This window comes from Cavia porcellus, unplaced genomic scaffold (genome assembly GCF_034190915.1).
Source record: "Cavia porcellus strain 051 isolate PalLab524CR breed Dunkin Hartley unplaced genomic scaffold, mCavPor4.1 scaffold_19, whole genome shotgun sequence".
In the NCBI taxonomy this organism is placed as follows: domain Eukaryota; kingdom Metazoa; phylum Chordata; class Mammalia; order Rodentia; family Caviidae; genus Cavia; species Cavia porcellus.
Genome location: NW_026947502.1, coordinates 12551125 through 12575082, shown reverse-complemented (window position 1 = coordinate 12575082; position 23958 = coordinate 12551125). Strand labels below are relative to the sequence as shown.

Sequence of the window (23958 nt, the reverse complement as noted above, 5' to 3'; positions counted from 1 at the left end):
AGAGGGTTCTCTGCAAGCTACAAACCAGGACGGAGGTAAAGACCAACAGGACCCCAGCCCCCCACTGCACCTCCGTCCTTTTGTGAGCATGCAGTCTGATACACCTCTTGAGACCTGTACTACCTTCAGTTTCTCAAAGCAAAGCCTTTTTCTATTTTTTCTTACATTTCTTTGTTAGGGGATAGTTTTAAGGTTTTATCAGAGCTCTGTAACCTTTTGTTTTCTCTTTTCAGTTGAAAACTTTCCTTGTAAATTTGTGCCCCGTGCACAAATTTCTTTATTCCTGAAGCAAAGATTCATGCTAGCTGCTGACACTAGCAGAATATTATTTCTACTTGGTTTTCATTTCCCTCCCAGTTTAAAATCTCTAGGAACAAACACAATCATAAGGGCCCCTATGTACATTTTGGGGCTGTCCCCACACAGACACCCTCCCCATACTGAGACCGGGTAAGTGGTTCCCATTTGAAAGAGAAATGGGTGGGCCACAGTCCCAGGGACATGGAGTGGGGCCAGCGTGTCACTCACCGAATGACCACACGTCCGACTTGCTGCTGTAGCGACTGAAAGAGAACACCTCTGGGGATGCCCACTTCACGGGGAACTTGGTGCCTGTGGAACTGGTGTACTGGTCATCAAGGACAAACCTGGGGACATCAGGGGGGACGAAGTTAGCATGTCCAGGAGCCTGAGTCCCACTGCTGAGACCCCGGACATCACACTCCCATGTTACCTTGTCATCCCAAAGTCGGACACCTTGATGACTTGGTTTTCTCCCACCAAACAATTTCGGGCAGCCTGGAGAGGAGACAACAGAGAAAGGCAAACCGTGGACGGATGTCGGTGATGAAGGAGTCCCCCAGCATCAGCGCCTTTGCTTCGCTGAGTGCTGCTGTGCAATGGCACCGAGGGGCTTTCCGAACACTAACCAAGCTTCCCCAGCACCGGCTACGAGGGAGTGGAAGGCGGAATGGGAATGTGTAAGACTCTTATTAGGATGAGTAAGCTAATCTTCATTCCTGGATCCCAATTAGATAACAGACCCAGGGTTATGCTTGAACACAGCCTGACGGGATAGAAGTGCTGACCGTATGGGCAATAGGAAGAAATGGATTCCCATTAGATTACCATGGACTAAAACTGGTTTAGCTTCTTAGAATCCCTCCCACACAGGGAGCTCCTGCCCCTCCTTCGCACGCAGAGGCTGTGTTGGAAAGGGCTTTGGAGATATAGGACTCCAGCGAGTGCTGTGTGTGAAAGAGCCTGCAAGTCACCCCAGGTCACAAGAATAGTCCTGAGCTGTGAACACCAGAGATTCCGGAAGATTCAATAAACCCCAAGAAAAACTGGGCTTGCCCATTTCCTTCTTTTACCAGGAGAAACTGAAGCTCAGACAGACTAAGAAGGAGTGGTGGGTAGGTCCACTGTGGACGAACACAAACCAACACTCAGAGTGTAAGTTGGAGGAAGGGAGAGGTGAGAGCAGAGATGTGAGTGCTCACAGAACATTCTCCTGCCAGGACTTCCTGCAGTGGGCACGGAAAGAAGCAGCTTAAGAAGGGAAGAGAGGCAGTGTGTGGTTTGCTCTTTCCTAATGCGTTCTCAGCCCCGGTAATTCTGCGTTTCAGTGGCCATGTCCCTTCCTCCTCCCACAGCAAGTCATGCGCACGTACCAGATCTCTGTGGATGACACACGCTTTTTCCAGATAGGCCATGCCCTCACACACGTCCAGGCACATGCCCAGCAGGGTCTCTGCTGCGAAGAGCCCCCGCTGGTTGCGCAGGTAATCTGATAGACAGCCGTGTTCCATGAATTCGAACACCAGGCAGATGGGGGCCTGCTCCAGACACACACCATACAGCTGGACCAGCTTGGGGTGAGAGAGTTTCCTAGAGGAAAAAGACAAGGGTGAGCTGGGCCAAACTCAGGCTTTTAAAAATGCTGAATATTTTACAGCACTAGACAGCTGAATGCCACTTTGTCCAACTCATGGTTTTGAGACAAGACTCCATCCACTCACGCAAATGACAGTGTCACTGGAGTCAAGACCTGAAGATGGCTGAGAATCAGCTGGCGGGCAACAGAAACAGAGGCAGTGCAGCTGGCATGTCACAGATCAGAGGACAGATGAGTAGGAGATGAATTTCGAAGGTGGGCAGGGCCAACCACACAGGCCTTTTAAACCAGAGTGAGGAGGTTCACGGTTCTCTGTGCAACAGAAGCTGCTGCTGGGATTTGCATCGGGAGGGGACACTGTGTGACATTAGAGTGACACATAAAGAACCCAGCAGCAAGCACCCTCTCCAGGTGGCCACAGAGCCTTGCTGTCACCACTCACATCATGACTTCGGCCTCCTCGATGAAGTCCTCTTCAGACATAGCCCCCTCCTGGATGGTTTTGATAGCCACCTTGTCCTTGTTGAGCCAGTAACCAAGATGTACCAAGCCAAACTGCCCACTGCCAATCTCCTGCACAAAAGTGAGCTCTGAGGGATGGATGACCCATTTTCCTGGAAGAGAGAGAGTGTTTCAAAGCAAGAAAATGAGTTATGGGGGTACAGAAAACAATAGGCTTCGCTAGAAATTTAGCCTATAGTTAGATGGCAAATGGTATAAATTCTAAACTTGGAACTATCACACATAATTATCTTCCCCCCAAACCAGTAATATGGAATATGCATTCAAAATCATTAGAAATGTGTGTGTGAAAGTAATGTGGAAAGGAGAAGAATGACATTCATCAAGATACGAAAGCAAGTAAATAAAAGGATTATTGCAAGGACCCAATCATTTTCTATAAATTTTTATGGTTATTTCTCACATAGGACAAATTTCATTTGAGTTTGTCATTCATTCATTCACTCACTCACTCACTCATTCATTCATTCATTTACCCATCCATTGGAATCATCCACCATATACACAGAACTCTGCTGGGTAAGCAGCAGCAGCGGTTAATGAGACACATTCAGACAGAACTGTACAAAGGTACAGGGCCCAGCACATGGCCAGTTCTCAATAAATATTTGATAAACAAATGAAAGGATGTGAGCTCAATTTTACCAGTGACAGCATGAGTGACCAGATAATCTCTGAGATCTCACCCAGCACTTGAGGATTCTATGGTGACTATTTTCATAAGGATAATAAGATGCATTATATTTTCCTGATGTTCGGTATTTAATACCAGAAATAGCCAGACTTCTCTCTTTGGGGGAGACACTTAAGAGCAAACTGTGTGGAGTATCTGCTGTGCGCCCGGCATGCTGCTGGTTAGGGAGGAAATGCTTCTCTCTGTCCACCTTCATCAAAATCATCCAGGGCACTTGTTTAAAATGCAGACTCCACTCTCGGGGTGTGTGTTTTGGTAAGTACTGGGCAGGGTCCTGCAGTTAACATTTTTAATCAGTGTTCCAAAAGGTGCTGATGCACACTGAAATTTGAGAACCACCAACCTATGATACACAAAAAGATACATGGTCTTGTTGAAGAGATGTAAATTCAAATGGTTTTAAGTTCCAGGCAGATGATTCCAAATAAGTGAAGCAGGTCATTAGGACAAAAGGACTTGGTAGGGTCTGCCTTGCTGGAGATGCACCCTGTGCCAAAGGCTTTTATTTTATTATCATTATGTTTTTGGTACCAGGAATTAAACTCATGACCTAGAGCTTACCAGGTAAATGTTTGAGCCACCCTCGAAAGCATACTGAACTTTGTATTCTTTCCCACTGCTAGAAATCAATTTCACATTCTCCACCACTGATCTGCATCCCTAGTTCTCAAAAACTTTTAATATTCTGCTATGCAAACATCCTGGATACTGCTGGCTCATAGCCTTTGCAAAATGCCTGACAAACTGGATAATAAAAAAGTTCTAGAAAATACATAGAAACACAGTCCTAAGGCATTTCTTTCTAATACAATTCCAAAAGCGTTAGAAGAGCCTTTTGTTCAAAGTAGGCACTACATTGTTAATAAACACTACATTGACAAACTGTTCCTTAAAGCTAGAGGATACGGATTTGGTCTATGTGCTCATACATACACTTTAAACAAACTGTTGTAAAATACTCAGAGTTTCATATATATATATATATATATATATTCCTGTTTTAAGGATCATTTGAAGTCTGGGAATAGTTAGGCTTGTGGAAATCCACTCAGAATTTGTCCCTCACTTTCAGAGACACGAGTTTTAGCTCAAATGCTTAACATTCTTTTGTTTTATTGCTCACCGTATCTTAGTCCTGCAGTTACTGGAGCTTTCTGCCTCCAGGAACAAACTGGATACCGGAGTCGAGTGACCAGGCCTGGGTTGATTGAGAAGCCAAAGGTTAGGGCTTTGCTGTAGCAACCAATCCAAAGTAAATTACTGGGAAAAAGATCCGATGTAAAAGCCCCTTTTATTCTGGAAAACAATCCCCAAGTCTAACCACTGGTATCACTATCCATGGGCAGAGTCACACACACGGACAGGTAGGCAGTGAGAGTTATTTCCATAGCACAGTTTGCTCATGGAAGATGGCTGAGATCATCAACCGTTTGGCACCCTTTTCTGCTTGCCTATCTAGTTATTATTTAAGGCCAGCTTGTCTGGAATGAAGAAGCCAGGTGGGCTTTTCATCACTTCCTTCTAAGTTCCTTGCAAGTGTCCCCCTTTGGCTTTGCCTTAAGAACTCACCTCCTCCATTGTGCTGGTGGTAATTGATGAGGAGAGGGATGGAGTCAAACACATACTTTTCAGCCACATAGTATCGCTTGGGGTTGTCGTTTGTTTCCTTGATGTGATAATGCTTTATACAGGGGCTGTTCTCACTTTAAACAAATGAGGCACAGTGATTATTAAGAAAAATATCGAGACATAAAACATCTACTATTGCCAGATTTGTATCGTCTTTATAGCCTCCCACAAGCATGGCAGATATACAGTAATCTGGACAGACTGGTTGCTGGTGCCAGCTCTGTGGTGTTCAGAAGTTCTCTGAGGCTGCACCTGGCCCAACTAGCCAGCAGTGCAGTGGTGGATGGGCGAGTGGACAATACTCCACGTGTGTTGCCACAACTCATGGCTGGAGGAATTAAGCATATCCTGCATGACTCCACTCCAACAGGTCTCTTAAAAGCTTGCATTTAGTTTCCTATGGACTTTGCCCAATATGCCTCTTCCTTTTGTGGATTTTTCAATATTGCTTTGCTAAAATTATCTTAATGAATGTTATTTTATGCATGAGGGATCATCCTTATGAATTTCTAGAACTTCAGGTGATCTGGGGGGCCCCCAAACCAGAATTGAGCTCTCATTCTCTCATCTCTACTGCATCTTACAGGTTTGAGGTCACTCTCCTCCCTGTCCCCTGGCTATGACAGAGCTGCAACCCCTCTGTGACATTCACTGTGTTCTCTCCCTTCCAGAGACAGTGGCTTGCTCCTCATCACCTGTCTAAATGCTGCTCTTCCCCTGGGTTCTGTTTATGTCCTCTATCTTCTGACAAACATTCCCAAAGGACACCTCAAAAATTGTCTTCCTTTCCTTTTTTAATTACTGCATTCTGGGCTTACCAAGTTGTTTAATTATTATTAATGAGCTTTCAAAGCTAGATAGGCCCCTAGACACCGTTTTCTAGGAAGAAAGCAAATGCTGCTGGTGAGGCTCTTGTCATCTGCCAGGCTGGAACAGGGAGGGGGCATGGCCGCTCCAGCCCTACCGGCTTAGGGAGGCACCAGCAGCTCTTTGAGTGCCTGAGCTCCTGGTTTCTTCTGTGAGAGCTGAGTAAGGGTAATGCCTGCTCCCAGGGGTTCTTAGGACTGGAAATTGCAAACTTCCTGCCACACAGTAAGCAATTAATAGAGTTTATTAGTCGAGACAGAACTGGAATCTATACATTTTCACTTCCAGTTGGAAATACAATTTTATTCCTTTATATATGGAATGAAATGATAGTCTCATCAAATGTAGGGCTGAGTATTTTGCTTCTTGAGACCTCTGCTCTTAGGCATACTGATGCAGAAGAAGACAGACTGGCACATATCCCTTGCTGTGGCTCTAAGTACCTTCTGTTCTGTTCTGAACCTCTGTGGCCTTGACCTTCTCAGACCACAGCATTTCCAGGGAGCCTCTACCTTCTGCACTGTCTGACTTTGCTGTGTGTAACCCAAGCCACCCCCACCTCAGTAGTGTCTCCCTCTCTACGTGGCTGGGTCAGTACCATACCTTACAATGGCCTTGGTGAAAACAGATACAGTGTATGTTCCTGGAGTCCTAGAATCTCGGACCATGAAGGCTCCTTCTTTGCCCTGGGTTGGTTGGAAAGAGAGATAGGTTAGTGATCTCAGAAAAGCAGGCCCATGCATGCAGCTCCACTTTTTTCTCGGGAAAGGAAAAAGTACTAATTGGCACAGATCAGATGTTCAGTAATAGTCGCTACCATTTCACTCATTCATTTCACAGCTGTTTCTTGAGATCCTGCATGGGTCAAGTTCTAGGGCTCACTCTAGCCATGAGTGAGAACAGACAGACTCACATCCTGTCCTCTTAGGGCTCATCATGAATTGAACTCTGCAGATATTTTCTAAAACACTGCAACCTGGACATTATCATCATCCATTTCCAAAGAGGATACAGAGTGTCAGAGAGCTTAAGTGGCTTTTCCACTGCTCGACACTAGAAAGTAGCAGAGCTGGGAATTGAACTTTGGCATATGAGCAAAGCCCATAGCCACGCTATTGCTACATGAGGCCTCCATTTTGCAGATTTGGAAACCGCTTCTCCATTCCCTACACAGGCACAAAACTTCCTTTCCTGGAAGCGTCATCAGTTCATTAATGGAAATATATTTCTCACGCCCTTCCCAGGTCCTGACTTTGCTGCAGGGGAGGAGGAAAAGCATTGTGCTCCTGGCTTCATAGGGGAGCTGGGAGAATGGAGCACCCCAAGAGTGTACCTCTCATAACTCTGGAAATTTTGCCAGCTCTGACAAAATATGCATAAGCAAATAGATATGCCAACTTATTCATTCTTGATGAGAATTTAAAAATCTGAGCTCTCTTTTAAGTCCTTCTTGCATAATGCTCTGTTCCCACCCAGCTATAACTCTGTCTGGTAATATTTGTAAAACCTATTATTTACTTAATATAGACATTGTGAGAGCCCTAAGTGGAGGTCAGAGTCAGACAGGGGTCTCATGTGGTGGGTATACACTAATAGTATACAGAACAAACTAGATATCATGTAGAACAACATAAACCCATCTATCTTCTGGTCCCAAAGGTGGGCATGGGCACACACACACATACACATGCATGTAAATCAAGGTAATTGTTTGAAATGTAGACTCATGGCTTTTAAAAGAATCTTATAAAGATAATCCACCCCAGGGTTCTCCCAACCTCAGCCCAGTTGTTCTCTCTGTCATGGGAGGTGGGGTCATCTTGTGCGCTCTTGGTAGTTTAGTAGTATCCTGGCCTCTACTTTTACATATCAAGCGTCTCACAGAAGACAAAACTCACTCCTGATTGAGAACCACTGATGTGATCCCGCCCCCTAAACCCATGTGACCCAAATCATTCATTTGCACAATCCTCTGAAGTAACTGAAAACAAAAAATATGACAGTGTAACAGAATATGCTCCCCACCCCGTGCCTAAGCACCAAGATCTCCAGCACGGGGATCCTGGTTCCTGGACATTTTGAAAACTTGCCATATGAGCTCATGCATTTGTGGGTTTGGTAGCTGCTGGCTTAATTGCTGATTTAACTGAACAAAAACTAATCTTTTTAACAGTCCCAATCAGTAGTCTCTCTCTTTACACTGATGGTTAAAAAGCTCATCCTCACAACAGAGTCATGCTTGCTTCCTATAACTTGGCTGTAACCCTGTAAGGGACGGAAGTGGGAGATGCTTTGCTCTTACATCATTGTACATCCTGGTCAAACTTACAAATTTTGAGTTTGAGTACTAAACAGACTCTTGAAATCCCCAAACTTCTCTGATCTGCCTTGGAAATTTCAGGAATCTATTTTGGAACTGGACACTCAGATTAGATCTCTGCTCTTCATCTGCAGCCTTCCGTTTCCAGGCAGAGAGCTCAGGCTGCCCTCTCTTGCTGCGGCTTGAGTGTAGATGAAGAATTCAGCAAAATTAGAAAGCTACTACATTCGCTTCTCTAAGATGACCTCAAACAGTCCTTTCACTTTGTCTTTTGCACACATCAAGGTTATGTTAGGTATTTTACATATCATGTTTTTTAAATTCAGGAGACTGTTATAAATCTTTGGAAAATGCAATGTTCTGCACATTGCTGGCCTTCTTGTGGATTTATCATCTGCGAGGAGCTGTGTGTGGGATCTTGAGCAGAGTAAAGAGAAGGAAACCCAACAGATTCTTACTTATCCTGTTTTGGATATAAATGTTAACTCTTTATTCGATAAAATATCAAAAACCCTTTTAACTTTTGCTTACAAATCATTCTTTTCAATTCTGATTTTTCAAAAATTTGGTTTGTCCATTTGGGTCAGCAATTTATGCAATTTCTGGTCTATAGGAACATAGGATCTTTTGTGATGGGCCTCTTTCACTTAGTATACTGTTTTCTTTTTTCTTTTCTTTTCTTTTTTTTTTTTTGTCTTTTTCCTTTTTATCGGTACCAGGGATCAAACTCACAATTGCCTGCTTGCAAGGCAGGCGCTTATGCCGCTGAGCTAAATCTCCAGCCCCTAGCATACTGTTTTCAAGGCTCACTTCAGTCATAGCAGAGGGCAATATTTCACTTCCTCTATGGCAGATTGACATTCCATCATCCAGATCTATCACATTTGTTTATTTGTTGATGAGCTGATAGGTATTAAGTTATCTTTGAAGAGCACGTTGTAGCTGCTGTGGGAAGCATTTGATGATAGCATCAGGAAGCTCTGGTTTGAACCGAGGCCGTCAAGGTTTCCGATGAAAGTGTAGCATGTGCTTTACTGCCCACTTCCTTCAAGGAGCTCAGAGATAGTCACAACCAAGGCACAAGGACCTCAGAGGTCAGCACTTGTTCCACTGCTATGCAAGGGGGCACTGGCTTGTGCAGTGCAGCCACGAAGTACTTCCTTGGGACATACCCAAGGTCTCACTTTATCTTTTGCTACCTTATCCAGAAAAACAAAGGGGTAACAACAGAAAAAAGTAGGTGATGTATCACCTCTGGTGGGATAGAAAAATGGAAAGCAATTCATGTATTCCTTGATTAATACTGTCTTCATTAATGGCTGTGTGTGCCACATACGTTTGAAGAAGGATCCCTGTTTTAGTCCAAACTATGCTAATGATCTTCTTTCTGAACTTATTCCTCATTTATCTGCCTTTAATATAAAGTACATGAACCAGATGCTCTCTAAAGGGACTTTAACATTGTGAATTCCAGATGTTTCTTGATTTACACCAGTTTCCTTGTCTGTACCTTCATAAGGCTGCTGAAAAGATTAAGTAGAGCGCATAGAACTGTTCCTGGAATACAATCCCAGTACAAGGACTATTAGGGCTATGATTGGTCATTATTATTACATGCTGTAGTATATTATCTGTTGGACGCTTGAATTCCATTGCCCATCTTCACCTGAGACAGGTTGGCTGTGTTAGGAATATATATTTTTTTCTTTCTGTCTATGCAAGTCAAACGTGACCTTATGGAAAATAATCTCCACCAAAGGTAAATTGTGATAAAAAGACAGATTGATGGTTGTAGCCTTGTCCAGCTGCAATATGCAGCGTGTCTCCAAGTGCCTCTGATACACAGCCAACTTTCATTCTGAGGCGGGTCCTTTCTTATCTTGAAACACTACTGTTAAGTTGACAGCGCATTCTGATGGTGTCTTAGAATCACACAAATATGATAAACTGATGCTTTGGATAAGGCTCCTGCCTGAGATGCAGGCCACACGGTGTGTGAGATACTAAAAGGGTACTAAGTGATTTACTAAGTACCTACTCTTTAAGAACTACATCTCTAACTAGATGGAATTAAGTCAGGAGAGGAAATCAAAAGCGCCATGACAGAGTAAGAACAGAGTCATTGGAGAAATAGTAACATTGCACCAAGAGGTTCCAAGGTGACAGAAACAACACTTTGTGATGAGGGACTGGGAAGGTATGGAAGGCATCTTGGAGGAGGCAACACAGACAGGACACAATCCCAGAAGAGGAAAAATTATCCCAGAGCCTACTGAGTTGGAGAACAGGGACCAGAACACAGTTCAACCTCACTTCACCTCGCTTTGTGCCTTCTTGCACCCCTCTCCCTTCATCCTGATATTCCTGGGTAAGGTCAGTCCTGCTGTTCATAGTGAATGGCTTTAGAGGAAAAACTGCTGAGGAGGAAAGTAAGTGAAAACAAGTGCCACATTTCCTCTGAACACACAGACCAGCCACGCAGAATCTGATTCCAGAGCCAGCAGGGCAGTGGGCGTACCGCGAGAGTCTTGATAGCTCCCAGGGTGGAGACTCCGCAGGTGCCGTGCTGTTACCATGGTCTGGAGCTCTCCCCCGGTTTCCTCCCTAAAGGTCGCTGGTCAAGAAACCTTCCAGAATATTTGCCCCTGGACATGAAAACTGTTGCTACTCTAACATGCCAACCGACTGCATTGGCATAGCCACAGTATGCAGCCATTTATTTTAATTCAACAGATAGGTTAAGGAGACTTACAGAGTCCAAAAGAAGTTTTTCAGCCTTGTCTCGACTGATGCTCTTATTGTACCACCTGGAAGCAGGAAAAAGTCATGTGTCAATAGTATTTTTTAAGCTTTAATTGAGAAAAAATAACACCAGACAAATCATCTATTCACTTTCTGTTTCTATCAGTGTTTTCTAACTCAAAAGCAAACGCATTACTCATTTCTAGGTAGTAAAATGTTCACTTGGAGAGGCACAAAGAGATCAGATTTAGCAAAATATTTATAATTGTTGATGCTGGGTTTGGGAGCATTGATCATATTATTTTCTGTTTTTGTGCATGTTGGAGATTTTCCATGATAGAGTTTTACAAAAACATTTAATTTCCTCTCTATTTCATAAGTCAGTGGGTGGTTATAAGTAGAAAAGTGTTAGTACAGCTATAAAAAGTTAACACCAATTTGAAAGTTCAGCAAATATCCTTTTAAAACAACTGCCATATTTTTCTTTTTAAGGCCGGTCTTCCAAATCTTTTGCAAAGTAATTGCATTATTTTTATAATTTTATAATCTGATGAAAATAAGTAAAACTTTCATCTTGTCCTTTTCCTGTCCCAACCTCAAAATGCTCAAGGTATTTCACCAAGGAGTTCTGGTTCTTTTCAGTGGGGAGTGTTGTTTAGGATCCAAGATGTGAGCTGTATGCATAAGCATTGCAATGGTTGTGTAACTACTTCTGAATCACTGAGGGCTCTGAACTAGGACACAGGTGTGCATGGTAGGTTCTTTGTACTGTGCACTCAAATTTCACTAAACATTCTGGACTTCCATTAAAATTATACCTCTGGGAGCTTTCCTCCTAAATGACAGCTTACAAATAAACACTTTTAATAGGCTAAACAGACATTTAATGCCTACTGGTTTAAGGTGTCCTAGTATTGGAAGTAACACATGCAGTAAACTAAGTTTTATATCAGTTTATATGTGAGCCAGTTTTCATAGGGTTTTTTTTTTCCTCAATATTTCTGGAGTTCCCAATAGAATCTTTTCTTTTTACTGCAATCTTCTCAGATACCTGAGAATCATTCCTTTGATAAAAGAAGAAGATAGCATATCAACCCCATCCTCTTTCTTTTATTGTTTAGCGGATTAGATAGTAACAGAGAAGAAAGCATATCAAGAAAAGAAACCATCTGATTATTATAGTCAACCACAACTTTCTCAAGCAAGGGAGGATTCCTAGGTAGTAGGTATTTTTTCCAAAAACAAAGTATCTTACTCATAGGTTTCCAGGCTATTCGGAGATTTCTCTACCAGATAACTGCTTGGTACATACCCTTCATGCCTGTTAAAAAGAAAATTGGTGGTTAGACTAATACAGAGCTGATTAATACATCTCCATTTTGTAGGTTCAGTCTACCAAAAGTCAGTTCCAGGTGAAGAAGTCTCAGAGTATTTGACATTTGCGATAAGATGTATTTTAAAGTTTTAGAGTAAGAGAATTGGTAGAAGTAACAAAAGCTTGTTATTGTTTAAAAGCAATAGATTTCATTATTCAAATATAATACATAACAAATGTCCATTTTACTTTAAAAAATTGTTTGCTATCTCTCTTTATTGTGAAATTTTTTCTACTGAAAAAATATTACAGAGCAGGGTGTGGTGGCTCATGCCTGTAATCCCAGCACTTGGGAGGCTGAGGCAGGAGGGTTGTTTTGAGTTCGAGACCAGCCTGGGCTACAAAGTGAGCTCAAGGCTAGCCTGAACTGCATAGAGAGACCCTGACTCAAAAAGACCAAAAAACAAATATATTTAGATTCTATTTTTCAAAATGAAACTTTGTGTGTGTGTGATAATCAGTACTTTTTTCCACTTTAGTGCCATCATTTTATAGCCAGGAAACTAATGTAATTAAAGAAACTACTTTCTAACCACAGTCCCTAAAAGATGTTCCCATTTAATATTATAAGTTTTTAATTCAAGGACTCCTTGATTGAGCTTCTTCAGTTATATAAGCAAGAGAAAAAAAAAATAAAGCCAGACTGTATTTGGGGGTGTGAAGGCAATTTTGATCAGCAATTAGTATTTGTGCACAAAAAACCCCAGAGATTAATAAGCATATCAACATTTTTTACATTTATGAATAGCTTTACAGTTTTCCAGGCACTTTCATATTCATACTCTGTGAGAGCAAAGTCCCTTCTGTTTTCCAGGCATCTGGCCCTTACCTAAAAACATCAAGGGACCTAAACTGTTTTCAAGACAATCGTGACTAATCAGTCATGGCACAATTTCTTGGAAGATCAAGCATCTAGGTTCAGAATCATCCTAAATGGTACTCAAGGCTAATTAATGGGAATCAGCTTGTGAAATTTACTAATCCTTCTCTGTTTCTTTTTTTGGAATTTCTTTTAATTCTGTCTTTTTTTTTTTAGCTGCATTATATGCTGACAATTATATTAGTAGAACAAACAATATTTTGCTATTGAATACAATAATTGTGTTTTAATATGCCAACCTAAATTGGGCTATTTCCACAACTGACAATCCTCACAGCCATGGGGATATGTAGTATTTACAAAGCCTTTCGTTTTCATCCTTTCACTGATTTTTTTTTTCAAGGCAGTAAGATGGAAAAAGCTGATATCATCTGCATTGTACAGATAAGGAAATGGGTTCCCAGAAGGTAAGTGACTTGACCACAGTCACATATGAAGAGTCCTGATATTAAAGTCCAAGTCATATCTCTCCCCATTCATGTGCTTTCCCAAAACCAGGCCACTTGAAAGCACACCTAGCAAGTTCCCCCACAGGCTGCCTCCAGGGGCTCCTCTTCCCTGCCCTTTGAAGTGCAGATGGAGTCTTTTTCCATAGACCACTGAAAGAAGGGCAAACTGTCATTGGGGGGAAGGACCTTGCAGAGTTCCTGGCACATTAGGGTTGCTAAATGTCAGGTGATTGAACTGATACATTTTTGAGTAAGACCTCGGTGTTTGTAGACCAAGGTAGTCTAGAATCTAGATTGCCCCTCCTAGTCAACTGGAATGAGAAGTTCCAGTTTAAAGAGTTTTGAGTTCTGCTCTTAGCTAGCAAGCTACTGTGTTTCAACCCACCATTCTCCATCTAACCACATTGTACGCACCTCACCTCTCCTGCATCTGTCCCTACAGTGGGGTTGATGCGGATACTTAAAGAGAAGCAATCTCAAGATTATAAATTTTAGGATTTTAAAAGTCAAGCCTTGATTTTAAAAATACTTATATGCCTCTTTTTTTCTAATTCATCAGATTTCGCTCTCTCTCCCTTCCCTTCCTTCGTTTATCTGATTAATAATAGAGTTGGCACATCCCTAACCCTTTGGGGGCAATGTAAATTTGGCAAGCTTTTCGAGGAGATTATTATCAAAATTATACTGTCACATACTCTGACTCAACAATTTAAAATGTTCTATAATGTAGTCAAAAGATTGCCAGGCTGTATCAACAAATGCAATATATTCATTGCATACTTGTTTAAAATAACAAGAAAAACTCAACTAACTTGAGCAATAAATGTTCTATCACAAAATCTTAAAATATTTGTAATTAAACCATACATTCTAACAGTATACAAGTGTGTTAAAAAGAGGTTGATATGTGTGTTGATATAAAAAGATGACTAAGATTTATCATTTAATGTCAAAAGAAAGTCAAAGTACAGATTAAATCATCTTAATGCAAATATAAAAAGAACACTTTATATCAGTATATATTTCTTGTCTAGGACACACCAGAAAGTACTGATAGGATTGAGGTAGGAGTCAAGAAGAAGCTTAGCTTTTATATTTCTACCTACAACCCTTCCTTCCTTCTTTCCTTTGTTTTTCTTTAGTGCTGGAAATCCCACTGAGGGCCTTTACAGGTTAGGCAAACATTTTGCCACTGAGCTACATTCCTAGTCTGAATTTTTTTCTTTTACATTATTTTTTTCAAATAAAATATTGATATAGAAAAAGCTAGAATGTTTTCCTTTTTCATATTTTTAAATTAATAATAATTTTATCCTTACTACATCCACAAGTCACCTGGATGGCTAGTTCAATGATTGTACTCATAATTAAATCTTTACAGTCCGGGTCAGGTGGGAGAGAATCAGGAAGCAGTCAGGTGGTGCCTAGGCAGGGAGAGAAGATTCCTTCCAACCCCAAGCAACTGGCTGATTCAGAGGACAGCAGGCTGAGATAATAACAACTAAAGTAAAGAAAGATCTTAATGCTTATATTGTTTGATTGACTTTGCAGACCTAAAGCCAGTAGTCTGAGCATCTATTTAGAGTTAACAATATACAGTATAGTAACTATTATAAATTTCCTACTATCTTGTTTTTGCCAATATCATCTTCAGTGTTTTGCTGTTTCATTTTATTTGATTGTTTTGATTTATTCCCTTTAAAACAAAACAAATAAAGCTTTAGTATGTTCTGATGCTTCCTGACATAATTACCGATCTGTGCCATCTCTGCATAACTTTTCTTCCACCAAAAATAAGCACTTCATCATGGGTGTACATCAACAGCACTTTAACACTCAAGAATAATAGTGGTGGGCAGAACAAGTTCCAAGCTCTCAAACTGCAGATGTTGGTGGAAAAACCCAGGGGATTTTTAGATGTGTTTGGGGCCCGGAGTACTGAAGACGGGTACAGAGGGCAGCAGGGCAAGTGGTTGCCTCCTGGCCCCTTCTGAGAAGAAGAAGCATTCGCTATGCCCCTCCTCCTCTCGCCCCTGTGTTCCTTCCCTATGGGGTGCTGAGGGCCTGGAGGGCACACTGAGGAGGGTGGGACCGGATCACTGCAGCGCAATCTTCCATTTCATGGCACCTCACATGCTGGGTCAAGGACCACAAAGACGCCTTACCCATTCCTGTCCTGAACTCTCCACCAGTGGATCTCAGAGCTGTCTAGCAGGTAGTATTCTTCATTACGCTGCAACGCTAGCTCCTGGGGATCATTGGTTTGGTAGTCATACAAGGCAATGACCAGGATCTCTTCAGGTTCTGGAAGTGATCGCTGGGAAGGGAAAACAAAACCAAGCAAGGACATAAAAAGAGGTGAAATGCAAAGCAAGGTCAGAAAATTCCTAAGGTATGACTTACTCTAGATTTATGCCAAATCAATAGGTTGGCTCCTTCATCCACAGAGGCATTTACAGAGATTATTTGCTTTCCTCTGTCGGCCTTTTTTATGAGCTAGAATTGTGCAGCTGAATAGGATGCAAAGACATCAGTATCGGATTTTATTATATGAGGCAAATCTCAACCACTCTGGAGTCTAAGCAGCCTGTTTGCCCACAAGCTTCTCTGTCTGCACCATGTCTTGGTCTGCAGCCTCCCTCCTGGAGGCATCACACTTTTGGAAGGAGGTGTGCTCCTTACGGAGTCACTCAGCCCATGCATGGCTGGTTTAATTTGTGGGTGTGTCCACGTCCATAGACTCAGAGCTGAAATTTCTCTAAGAGATCATTAAATTTTTTCTGTCATGTAGGATAGGAAACAGGCTCAGATGGGGAAATGGATATGGCCAGTTTAGGGAAATCAGTCTTCATGCTTCCTGCATTACTGGTACACAAGCTCCTTCCTTTCTCTTGTACCCTCTCTGAACTACTTCTCTGTCTTGTGGGACTTTTCTTGGGATGAACAATTGGGAGTGTGACGACAAGATCAGAAATCAATCACCAGAGTTCAAGATGAACACACTTGTGACACGCTGGCAGATTCAGGCACAAAGTAAATATGGAGACAGACTGAGTCACTGGCTGGGAAGTGACAGTGTCAGGAAGTCACAAGTTCTCTAAGTACGATGAAGTATTTGGTGACACAATTATCTGAGCTAAAGGGTGTGAGGGTTTTATCTTTCTGAGGGAGTGGGTCCCCAGAACAGAAACTGAAGGAGCTAACGGGGGTGGGGTGTGATGGTGGTGGTGTATTAATCACTACACACAAGCATGGATGCACAGGAGGCTTTTGCTGAGGAACTAGTGGAGAGAGAAATAGTGCTCAAGGACATCTGAAGAAGACACAGGAAAGAAATGGAAGGACACTACAGTAGGTCCAGCTCACTGGTTAGTCACCAGGAAGAGAAAGATCAGAATTCTCAAATTATAGGGTACCTTTCTGTAGAGATCTCTAGGAGAGTAGCTGGGTTGTTACAAGTTGAAGTGTGGTTATAGGTATTTGGTGGGCATGGACCACTGAAGAATGCTCTGTAGGTCCCACATCCTGTAAAACTTGTGAACACCCCCTGATTTCCCATGTGGTAAGAAATCTGCTTATAATTATAATGTCTACGAAGACCTTAAGCCTAGGTCCTACCTCTGGCTGGCACAGAGTATTAAGTTTCCCAGAAATGCACTGAGGGGAGCTTACACTTAACTCAGAATGTGGCAAAGACAGAAAATCATAGCATGAGTGGCGGTAACATTGTGTTTGAGTCACCAATAAAACCTTTCTATATCACTTGCATTGAGTTGCCAAATTCAATGGGATTCAGTTTACAGGCGAAAGTAACTGGTTATTTTAGCATGTACTTTGGGACAATCATATCTCAATATTTATACACACAAATGTGTGTTATATAAATTCTCCCCTGTGCTTAATATTATAATTATGGCATGTATAGGTTCTTTTAAAAATATGTGTTTATAATAGCTGTATTACTTATGACTTCCTTTTCAGATAACAAAAAGGAACTTTACAAAATATTTGTCAGGCTGGGGATTTAGCTCAGCGGCATAAGTGCCTGCCTTGCAAGCACGTGGTTGTGAGTTCGATCCCCGGTACTGATAAAAAAAAAAAAAAAAAAAAAACACACAAAATATTTGTCACAAAAGGGAACACTGGGTCTGATATGGTCAAGAACGACTGGATTAATGTTAGAAAAATCAAGGATGGCATCTGTACAAACAGAAGGACTATGTGAGGCCTATGAGCTAGGGAGGCTTTGCTGGCCACTCTGTACAGGCCTCAGACCCCATTTCCTGTACACAAGGGCTCTCCTGGCCCTACTGGGGGGAGTGTTGATGGGCTAAGGTGCCTTCACAGAAAACCTGGGGTGCAGGATCAGGAAAAGGGTGCCTCCCAGGGATGCTGGGGAACGGATAAGGCAGACATGTCCTGAATGGCCTCTGGGAGCTCTTCTGGGTGACTGGGAGGGGCTTTAGAGGACTCAGTGAGGAGCCAAGAAAGACAGGAACTTGGGCTTTACTGTGGAGCTTGAGCTCCTTTACTCCCCACAAGCAAAAGACACCTGCAGTTGTCAGTTATTCCTACCATGGATAGTGTCCATTTTGACCAAAAATAACCTCTGTCTCCCTGAGGAGGACTGATGCCTCTCATGCATTCTTACATGGAGCATGAGGCCTAAAAACATAGTTTCAAAATGCTGTTTCTCTGGGTGCTATCCTGAGATGTCATGCCCCTTGAGTGACAGAAGAAGGTGGAGAGAGAAGTGGCTTCAAGGACTCAGGGTCAGAGAAACCCTGCAATGGCTTTAGATGTGTACTTGAAATTATAACGTAAGCATAAGCCCACAGTAAGGATGTGCAAAATGGCATGGACACTGCTCCTTCAAGAAAGCCAAATGGAGTGAGTCCAAGGGGCAATGGACTCCCCCTTCACCGGTACTGAAAGGGAGCAGGAGCAGAGGCACCTAGGAGTGCAGGTGTAAGTGGGGCTGTGATGGAGCTGGGGAGGGTGGGGGGATTTGCCACGGCTTCAGATCTCAGGAAAGAAAGGAAAGAGAGCTTGTCTTCCACTACAGTGTAAGTGCACCTCTTCTGGCTTGTGAGCGAGTGGGCTGATGACAGCTCAAAACCAAGCCGAGCTTTGGAGGATTTAGCTTTGCCGATGGGGAAGATGCCAGCTTTGAAATGTCAACATGTTGGCTGGAGGAGGGGGAAAAAAAAGAAAGAAAGAAAAAAGGAAAAAAAATAAAAAGAAAAAAGCGGGCTCATTCTTCAGGAAGAAGCACGAGAAAGCAGGATCTGTAGGCCCTGAAACAGAGGACTGTTACTTGAATGTGTGTATGTGTATGTGTTCACAAAGTAAAGGCCTATTCCTCTGCCATTTTCCTGCCTTTTTAATGGAATAATCTTCCCTAGAGCCAGTGCTGCACCACCAAAGTCTTGTAAGTCAAGACACTATAGCCCAGTGGTTCTCAAACTTGGATGCACCTCAGAATCTCTTGGAGGCCTATCTAAATCCAGATTACAGGCTCCTTCCATGGGATTTTGGATGCAGCAGGTTGGGGTAGCCATGGAGAATTCACATTTCTAACAAGCTCTCAGGTGAGGCTGATGCCTGCCATGACTCTGTGGACCAAACTTTGAGAAGCACCACTGGAGCATCATGCCAGGAAGAAACTCGGTCCTGCTAAGTAGGTAAGTGGCCTTAGGTAAGCCTCAAAACCTCTCCTGGAGCTCCTGCCTCCAGACTTAAAGTGAGCATGAGGGCCTGGGGCTGTAGCTTAGTGGCCTAATGTTTGGATTAGCCTGTGCCCCAGGTTCAATTCCCAGCACCACAGAAAAATAAAGAGGGAAGAAAGGAGAGAGGGATAGAGAGAGAGAGGGAAGGAAAGGGAGTGGGAATGAAACACGAAACTATTACCCTCTGAAGTGGACAGCAGAGATATTCAGTGTTAACATAGGCAGTAAAAGTGAAATACGGGATGTATTATCAAATGTGGGTCTCCAAAGCCCTCGATCACATGGCAAGCCATAGAGTAAACACATGGTTTGATAGCACAAGTGTTTGTGGAGTGAAAACAGGGCAGTGGATGTTTAATGACCAAACCAAGGAACAGCCCGAGAAAGTGACATGTCAGGTTCCGTGGATCTCGGCAGTGTGCAGCAGGCATCCAGGGCTGGAGACACACAGGCAGACGCCAGACCCAGAGTGCTGCCGCCCCCACTTCCTCCTGTACCTGGAACATGGGCTCTCACTTACCCTGTTGTCTTCAGGAGTAGGAGGAAGAGGCTTTTTTGAAGCTAAAATGAAAAAAAGAAAAAGCAAGTGAGCATGAGACACTCAGGCTTTCAGAGAAAAGGGGCCTGAGGAAAAGAACAGAAGGGGCTGCGAAGAGGTAATGAGACGCGGAGCAAGCAGCGGCGGCCTTGGCAGAGCCTGCCTTTTATGTCTTTAGGCTGCTGGTTCCCAATTCCTTTTTTCTAGGAGGCACCAGAAACTTCAAGAAGTCAACATTAAAGCCTGACTGGAGAGGAAGGTGGCACCTGGGCCCTTCCCTCTGGTACAGAGATTTCTATGAACTTATCTGCCACCCAGAGTGGAACTAGGTGACTCAGGGGACGGTGACTCACTGGTTTCCTAATGCTGCTGTGTGCCGGAAGTGGTGGTGGAGGTGGAGGAGGAGGAGGAGGAGGAGGAGGAGGAGGAGGAGGAGGAGGAGGAGGAGGAGGAGGAGGAGGAGAAAGAGGAGGAGGGTGTCAGTGTGCTGCTTTCTGAGTGGGATGGGATCTGGTTTTCACTGCCTGAAGCATCTGACTGCTCATTCTTGCTGCCTCCCCCAAACCACACACTTCCAGTGTTTCTGTGTTTATTCCTCTTGTTTCCATACCTCTCTCTCTTTAGCTCTCCTCTCTCCTTTCTTCCTTTCTCTTCTTTTCTCTCTCTCCTTTTACCTCTGTGCCTCCTTTCATCATTTCATCTCCATCTTTCACTATGTCTCTTTCATGGCACTGCAAAGGTCAGGTCTGGAATCAGTGGGCCACAGCTGTGTGTGTGTGTCCAGCAGTGTGTGTAACTATATGGGCTTCAGTTCAGTACAAAGATCTCTTTAATAATTAGGGATAAGCAGAAAGGGCTCCATAGGCTGGTGTGAGGTCCTCATTCATCCACATGGGAAGTGAACTTGAAGATGGACAGCTCACAGCAGGGATAGCAAGAGAGATTCACATCTTGATACTGGAGCCCTGCTCAGTGCTGAATCCTTAAGCTAGGGCAGGCCAGGGTATTAATTTGGGTATATAATTAACATACCCCACATGATTAGAAGCATGGTTCCTATTAGCTCTCAGATTGGAGCCAAGAAACTGAGGTCCCAGCCCCCCAGGTCCAGCATGATGAGCCTGGGCTCCTTCTAGCCTGGGACACTCTGTTTTATCTCTTTCTTCTTCCTGTGACCCTGGTCTTTCACCTTCCCTTTCTTCCCCTCCCTCTGCACGACACTGATGTGATATGCCAGTGGATGTGACTATGAGTAGGATCTGTTTCCACTCAACCACTTCTGCTTCTTTCCAGATACACACACACACGCAGCTGTATATCAGCCGCAGATTCTTTAGTCCACAAATAAGGAAGACCAGTAGACACAAAGACCATTTATCAAGGACTCAAGTACCAGCAGGAGCGATAGGAATGTTCTGCCACTTCTATAAATCTCTTAACCAGCCCACAATATATCATTATCCTTACCCCATTTATAGATGAAGAAGCTGCCTCAGAGGCCTAAAGCAGTTAAAAAACATCAAATCACACAGGCATGAAATCCCAGGGCTAGGACTCATCCCAGATGGTTGTTTCTACTCTAAAGCTCTGGGCTCATTGTCCCAGCACTATCCATGTGCCAACACTAAGAATCTTACGAGCCTTCCGCTCAAGCGTATGACCATGTGCTATGTTCACAGCTTAAAACTTAAAAACTGCTCCCACTTCAGTTAAAACGATGTGTGTGAGGTTATTTATTTAAGGCACAAGAGGATGGTGTAAGGAGGTGCTACGTGCCTCTCTGTGTGGTGGGCACAGCAGCATGTTGCTGTGCAGAAGCAACACCATTACCAGCGTGGCACGTGTGTGGAGGTGGCTGAGAGTTGTTAACCCCTGGGTTCCTGTGGAGAGGAGCTTGCTGTGACCAAGCATAGTTATGGTGATTCATTAGGGTGCTCCAACACTTGCTGTCACTCATGCAGTTCTCGGGGGAAGAACACCTGTATACAGTGTGTAGGGGTAGCTGTGACATGCATGGTGAAAACTGGAAACTCAGACTCACAGCATTTCAGATGTGGAAGGGGGCAGAGACAGTATTTCATCTTAGGTCACTAAGACCTTCCCCAGTATTTTAGAGATGAGGATATTAGAGGCCTCAGTGGCCAAGAGGCCCCTCAGAGGCCCACAGGAAGTGCTGGCAGGAATTTAGAGAGTAGATCACTAGCTTTGCAGAGGGCTTTTACAGAAGTAAGCCCATGCCCTCCTGTTAGTATGATAGATCCCACTGATGTCAAGCCTTTCATTTCTTTTCTACAAAATACAGGCTCTTGTGAGTAGGGCTAACAGGATTAAAATGCGGATCACTAACTTCTAAGTCTTGCTAAATGTGATTTTCCTGAGGCAAAGAGCTGCTACCCTTATAAGACTTTTCCCCCCAAGGTATGGGGTGAGAAGTGGTGGTTTTAAAAGTGCTACTGACTCAGGAAGCCACGGAAAACCCAGCCACGTGTTACGTCCACTGTGGGTTGTCAATCTAATATATGTAAACTTAGTGCAAAAAAGAAGTTGACAGATGAGAAAAGGTAACTGATAAAAAAAAGGTTGGGAGGAGAGGAAAATGGTGCAAAAGAGTTTGCATGGCCATCATTCCTATTTTTTTTTTTTTTTTGGAGACAGGGTCCTGCTATGCAGTTCAGGCCAGCCTTGAACTCACTATAGAACCCAGGCTGGCCTCAAACTTGTGGCAATCCTCCTGCCCCAGCCTGCTAGTCTAGGATGGTTTGGCGGAGCCTTTCTTGGCTGTACAGCCCTGCACATACTTAACTGCTCAAGGTCAGCCACGTCTTTGACATCACACTACCCACCCCAGAGCGCTGTGAGAAACAAGATATAAAACATGCGGCCGTGCATTAGACAGGGAAGTGAGGGTCCCAAAGTCAAGACGTAACATAAAATCAGCTTTTGCACTCCAGTCACCAGGACTTCAGCCTCTCATATCAAACGCTGATAAACAACTTACTTTTTTTCACTTTGCAGTTAGAGTGTGCACTCTTTTTTCTCTGAGATTGGGTAGGATAGAGGGCAAATTTGGAGGGGTAGGAAGAAGCCACACAATGAAATGAAGTTTCTTTTTTCTCTCGTCTTTCCCAAGTTGAACTTGTGTAATAAAACAGTTGAAATTTGTGTAATTATAGACATGTGTGTCATATGATGTCATTGTAACAGACAAGTGAATATTATTCTGTACTACTTAAGACTGTGTCTATAATTTAAATTGATTAAATTTCCTAATATGAGATTATAGCAGTGCTCCTCAAACTTTACTGTCCACATGAGTCTCCTGGAGATCTTATTCCAGGTCACATTCTGATCCAATAGATCTCGGCTGAAACCAGACAATTTGCATTTCTAGTAATTTTCTAGAGTGTGCTGCTGCAGGTGGTCAAAGGATGCACTCTGAGTAGCCAAGAGATGTAAGGCAAGAGCTTTGAGGTGAAAAAGCATAAACAGGCTGGTAGGAAAGACAGAAGAGGATTTTCCTCTGAAAATGTAGCATTCAGTCAATGACACTCTCAATGGCAGGACATTGACAACTTTTTGTCTTCACAGGGTTTTACAAAGATGAAAGCAGATTCCCAGTCTTACCATTCTTGGTTGGATCATAGTGGGCACAACCTGTTGCAAGCTTCTCCATCTGAGAACAGCACCTCCATCTCCCATCCATCCAGAAATTGGGGTGATACTTGGACACCAGACTGTTATTGTTCCTTGTTTCTGAAAGGGATGGACACCAGCGGAAGAGTTATTTCCACACCATTCTGTTAGGGTTCCTCTCTGGCTAGGCCTCCAGTTGGTTGTGTGTGTCTTTGGGTCAAGTGAACCATCATCTTGAGCCTCCCTTTTCGCTGCTAAACAATGAGACTGGTAAACTTATTGTTAGGTCAATGGACCCCACTGGTGCATTAGCAGTAATCGGAAGAGAGGACGGGATTTCTACCTCATCACTACTTTCACCTTCAACTACAGCAATTTTGCTTTTGTCCCTTAGAGACATGTGGCTCTGAGGTAAGAATTTGGTAGGAAAAAAATGGCTTCTGGAACTGCCAAAAAAAAGGCGTAAACCCCACAGAACTAGACAGTTCATTTCTAGCACTTTTTCTAACCTCAATATCCTTCATGTAAACCCATTCACACAGGGAGGCTGGCCAGTGGACATGGTGAGGTCCATTCTTGTAGCTGTTATGTGAGAGCACTTTCCAGTTTACCCAGCACTTGTCTGTTCATATCTCACTTGAGACACACAGCAACTGTGGAAGTGGACAGACTTTTTGTTGCCA

The 23958-nt window shown here is 43.2% G+C and overlaps 1 protein-coding gene across 1 annotated transcript in view; it reads right to left on the bottom strand.

Moving 5' to 3' along the window:
- Positions 1 to 23958, bottom strand: part of Itk (IL2 inducible T cell kinase) — a 59590-nt gene that overhangs the window by 11122 nt on the left and 24510 nt on the right. Inside the window, exons 4-15 of the mRNA XM_003473285.3 lie at positions 23267 to 23395; positions 19625 to 19665; positions 15541 to 15692; positions 11927 to 11992; positions 10682 to 10736; positions 6213 to 6295; positions 4683 to 4816; positions 4237 to 4311; positions 2340 to 2511; positions 1674 to 1890; positions 734 to 798; positions 529 to 647 (exon numbers count right to left, since the gene is read on the bottom strand). Of these exons, the coding sequence (XP_003473333.1) occupies positions 529 to 647; positions 734 to 798; positions 1674 to 1890; positions 2340 to 2511; positions 4237 to 4311; positions 4683 to 4816; positions 6213 to 6295; positions 10682 to 10736; positions 11927 to 11992; positions 15541 to 15692; positions 19625 to 19665; positions 23267 to 23395 (1308 nt within the window). The remainder of the gene's footprint in view (positions 1 to 528; positions 648 to 733; positions 799 to 1673; positions 1891 to 2339; positions 2512 to 4236; positions 4312 to 4682; positions 4817 to 6212; positions 6296 to 10681; positions 10737 to 11926; positions 11993 to 15540; positions 15693 to 19624; positions 19666 to 23266; positions 23396 to 23958) is intronic.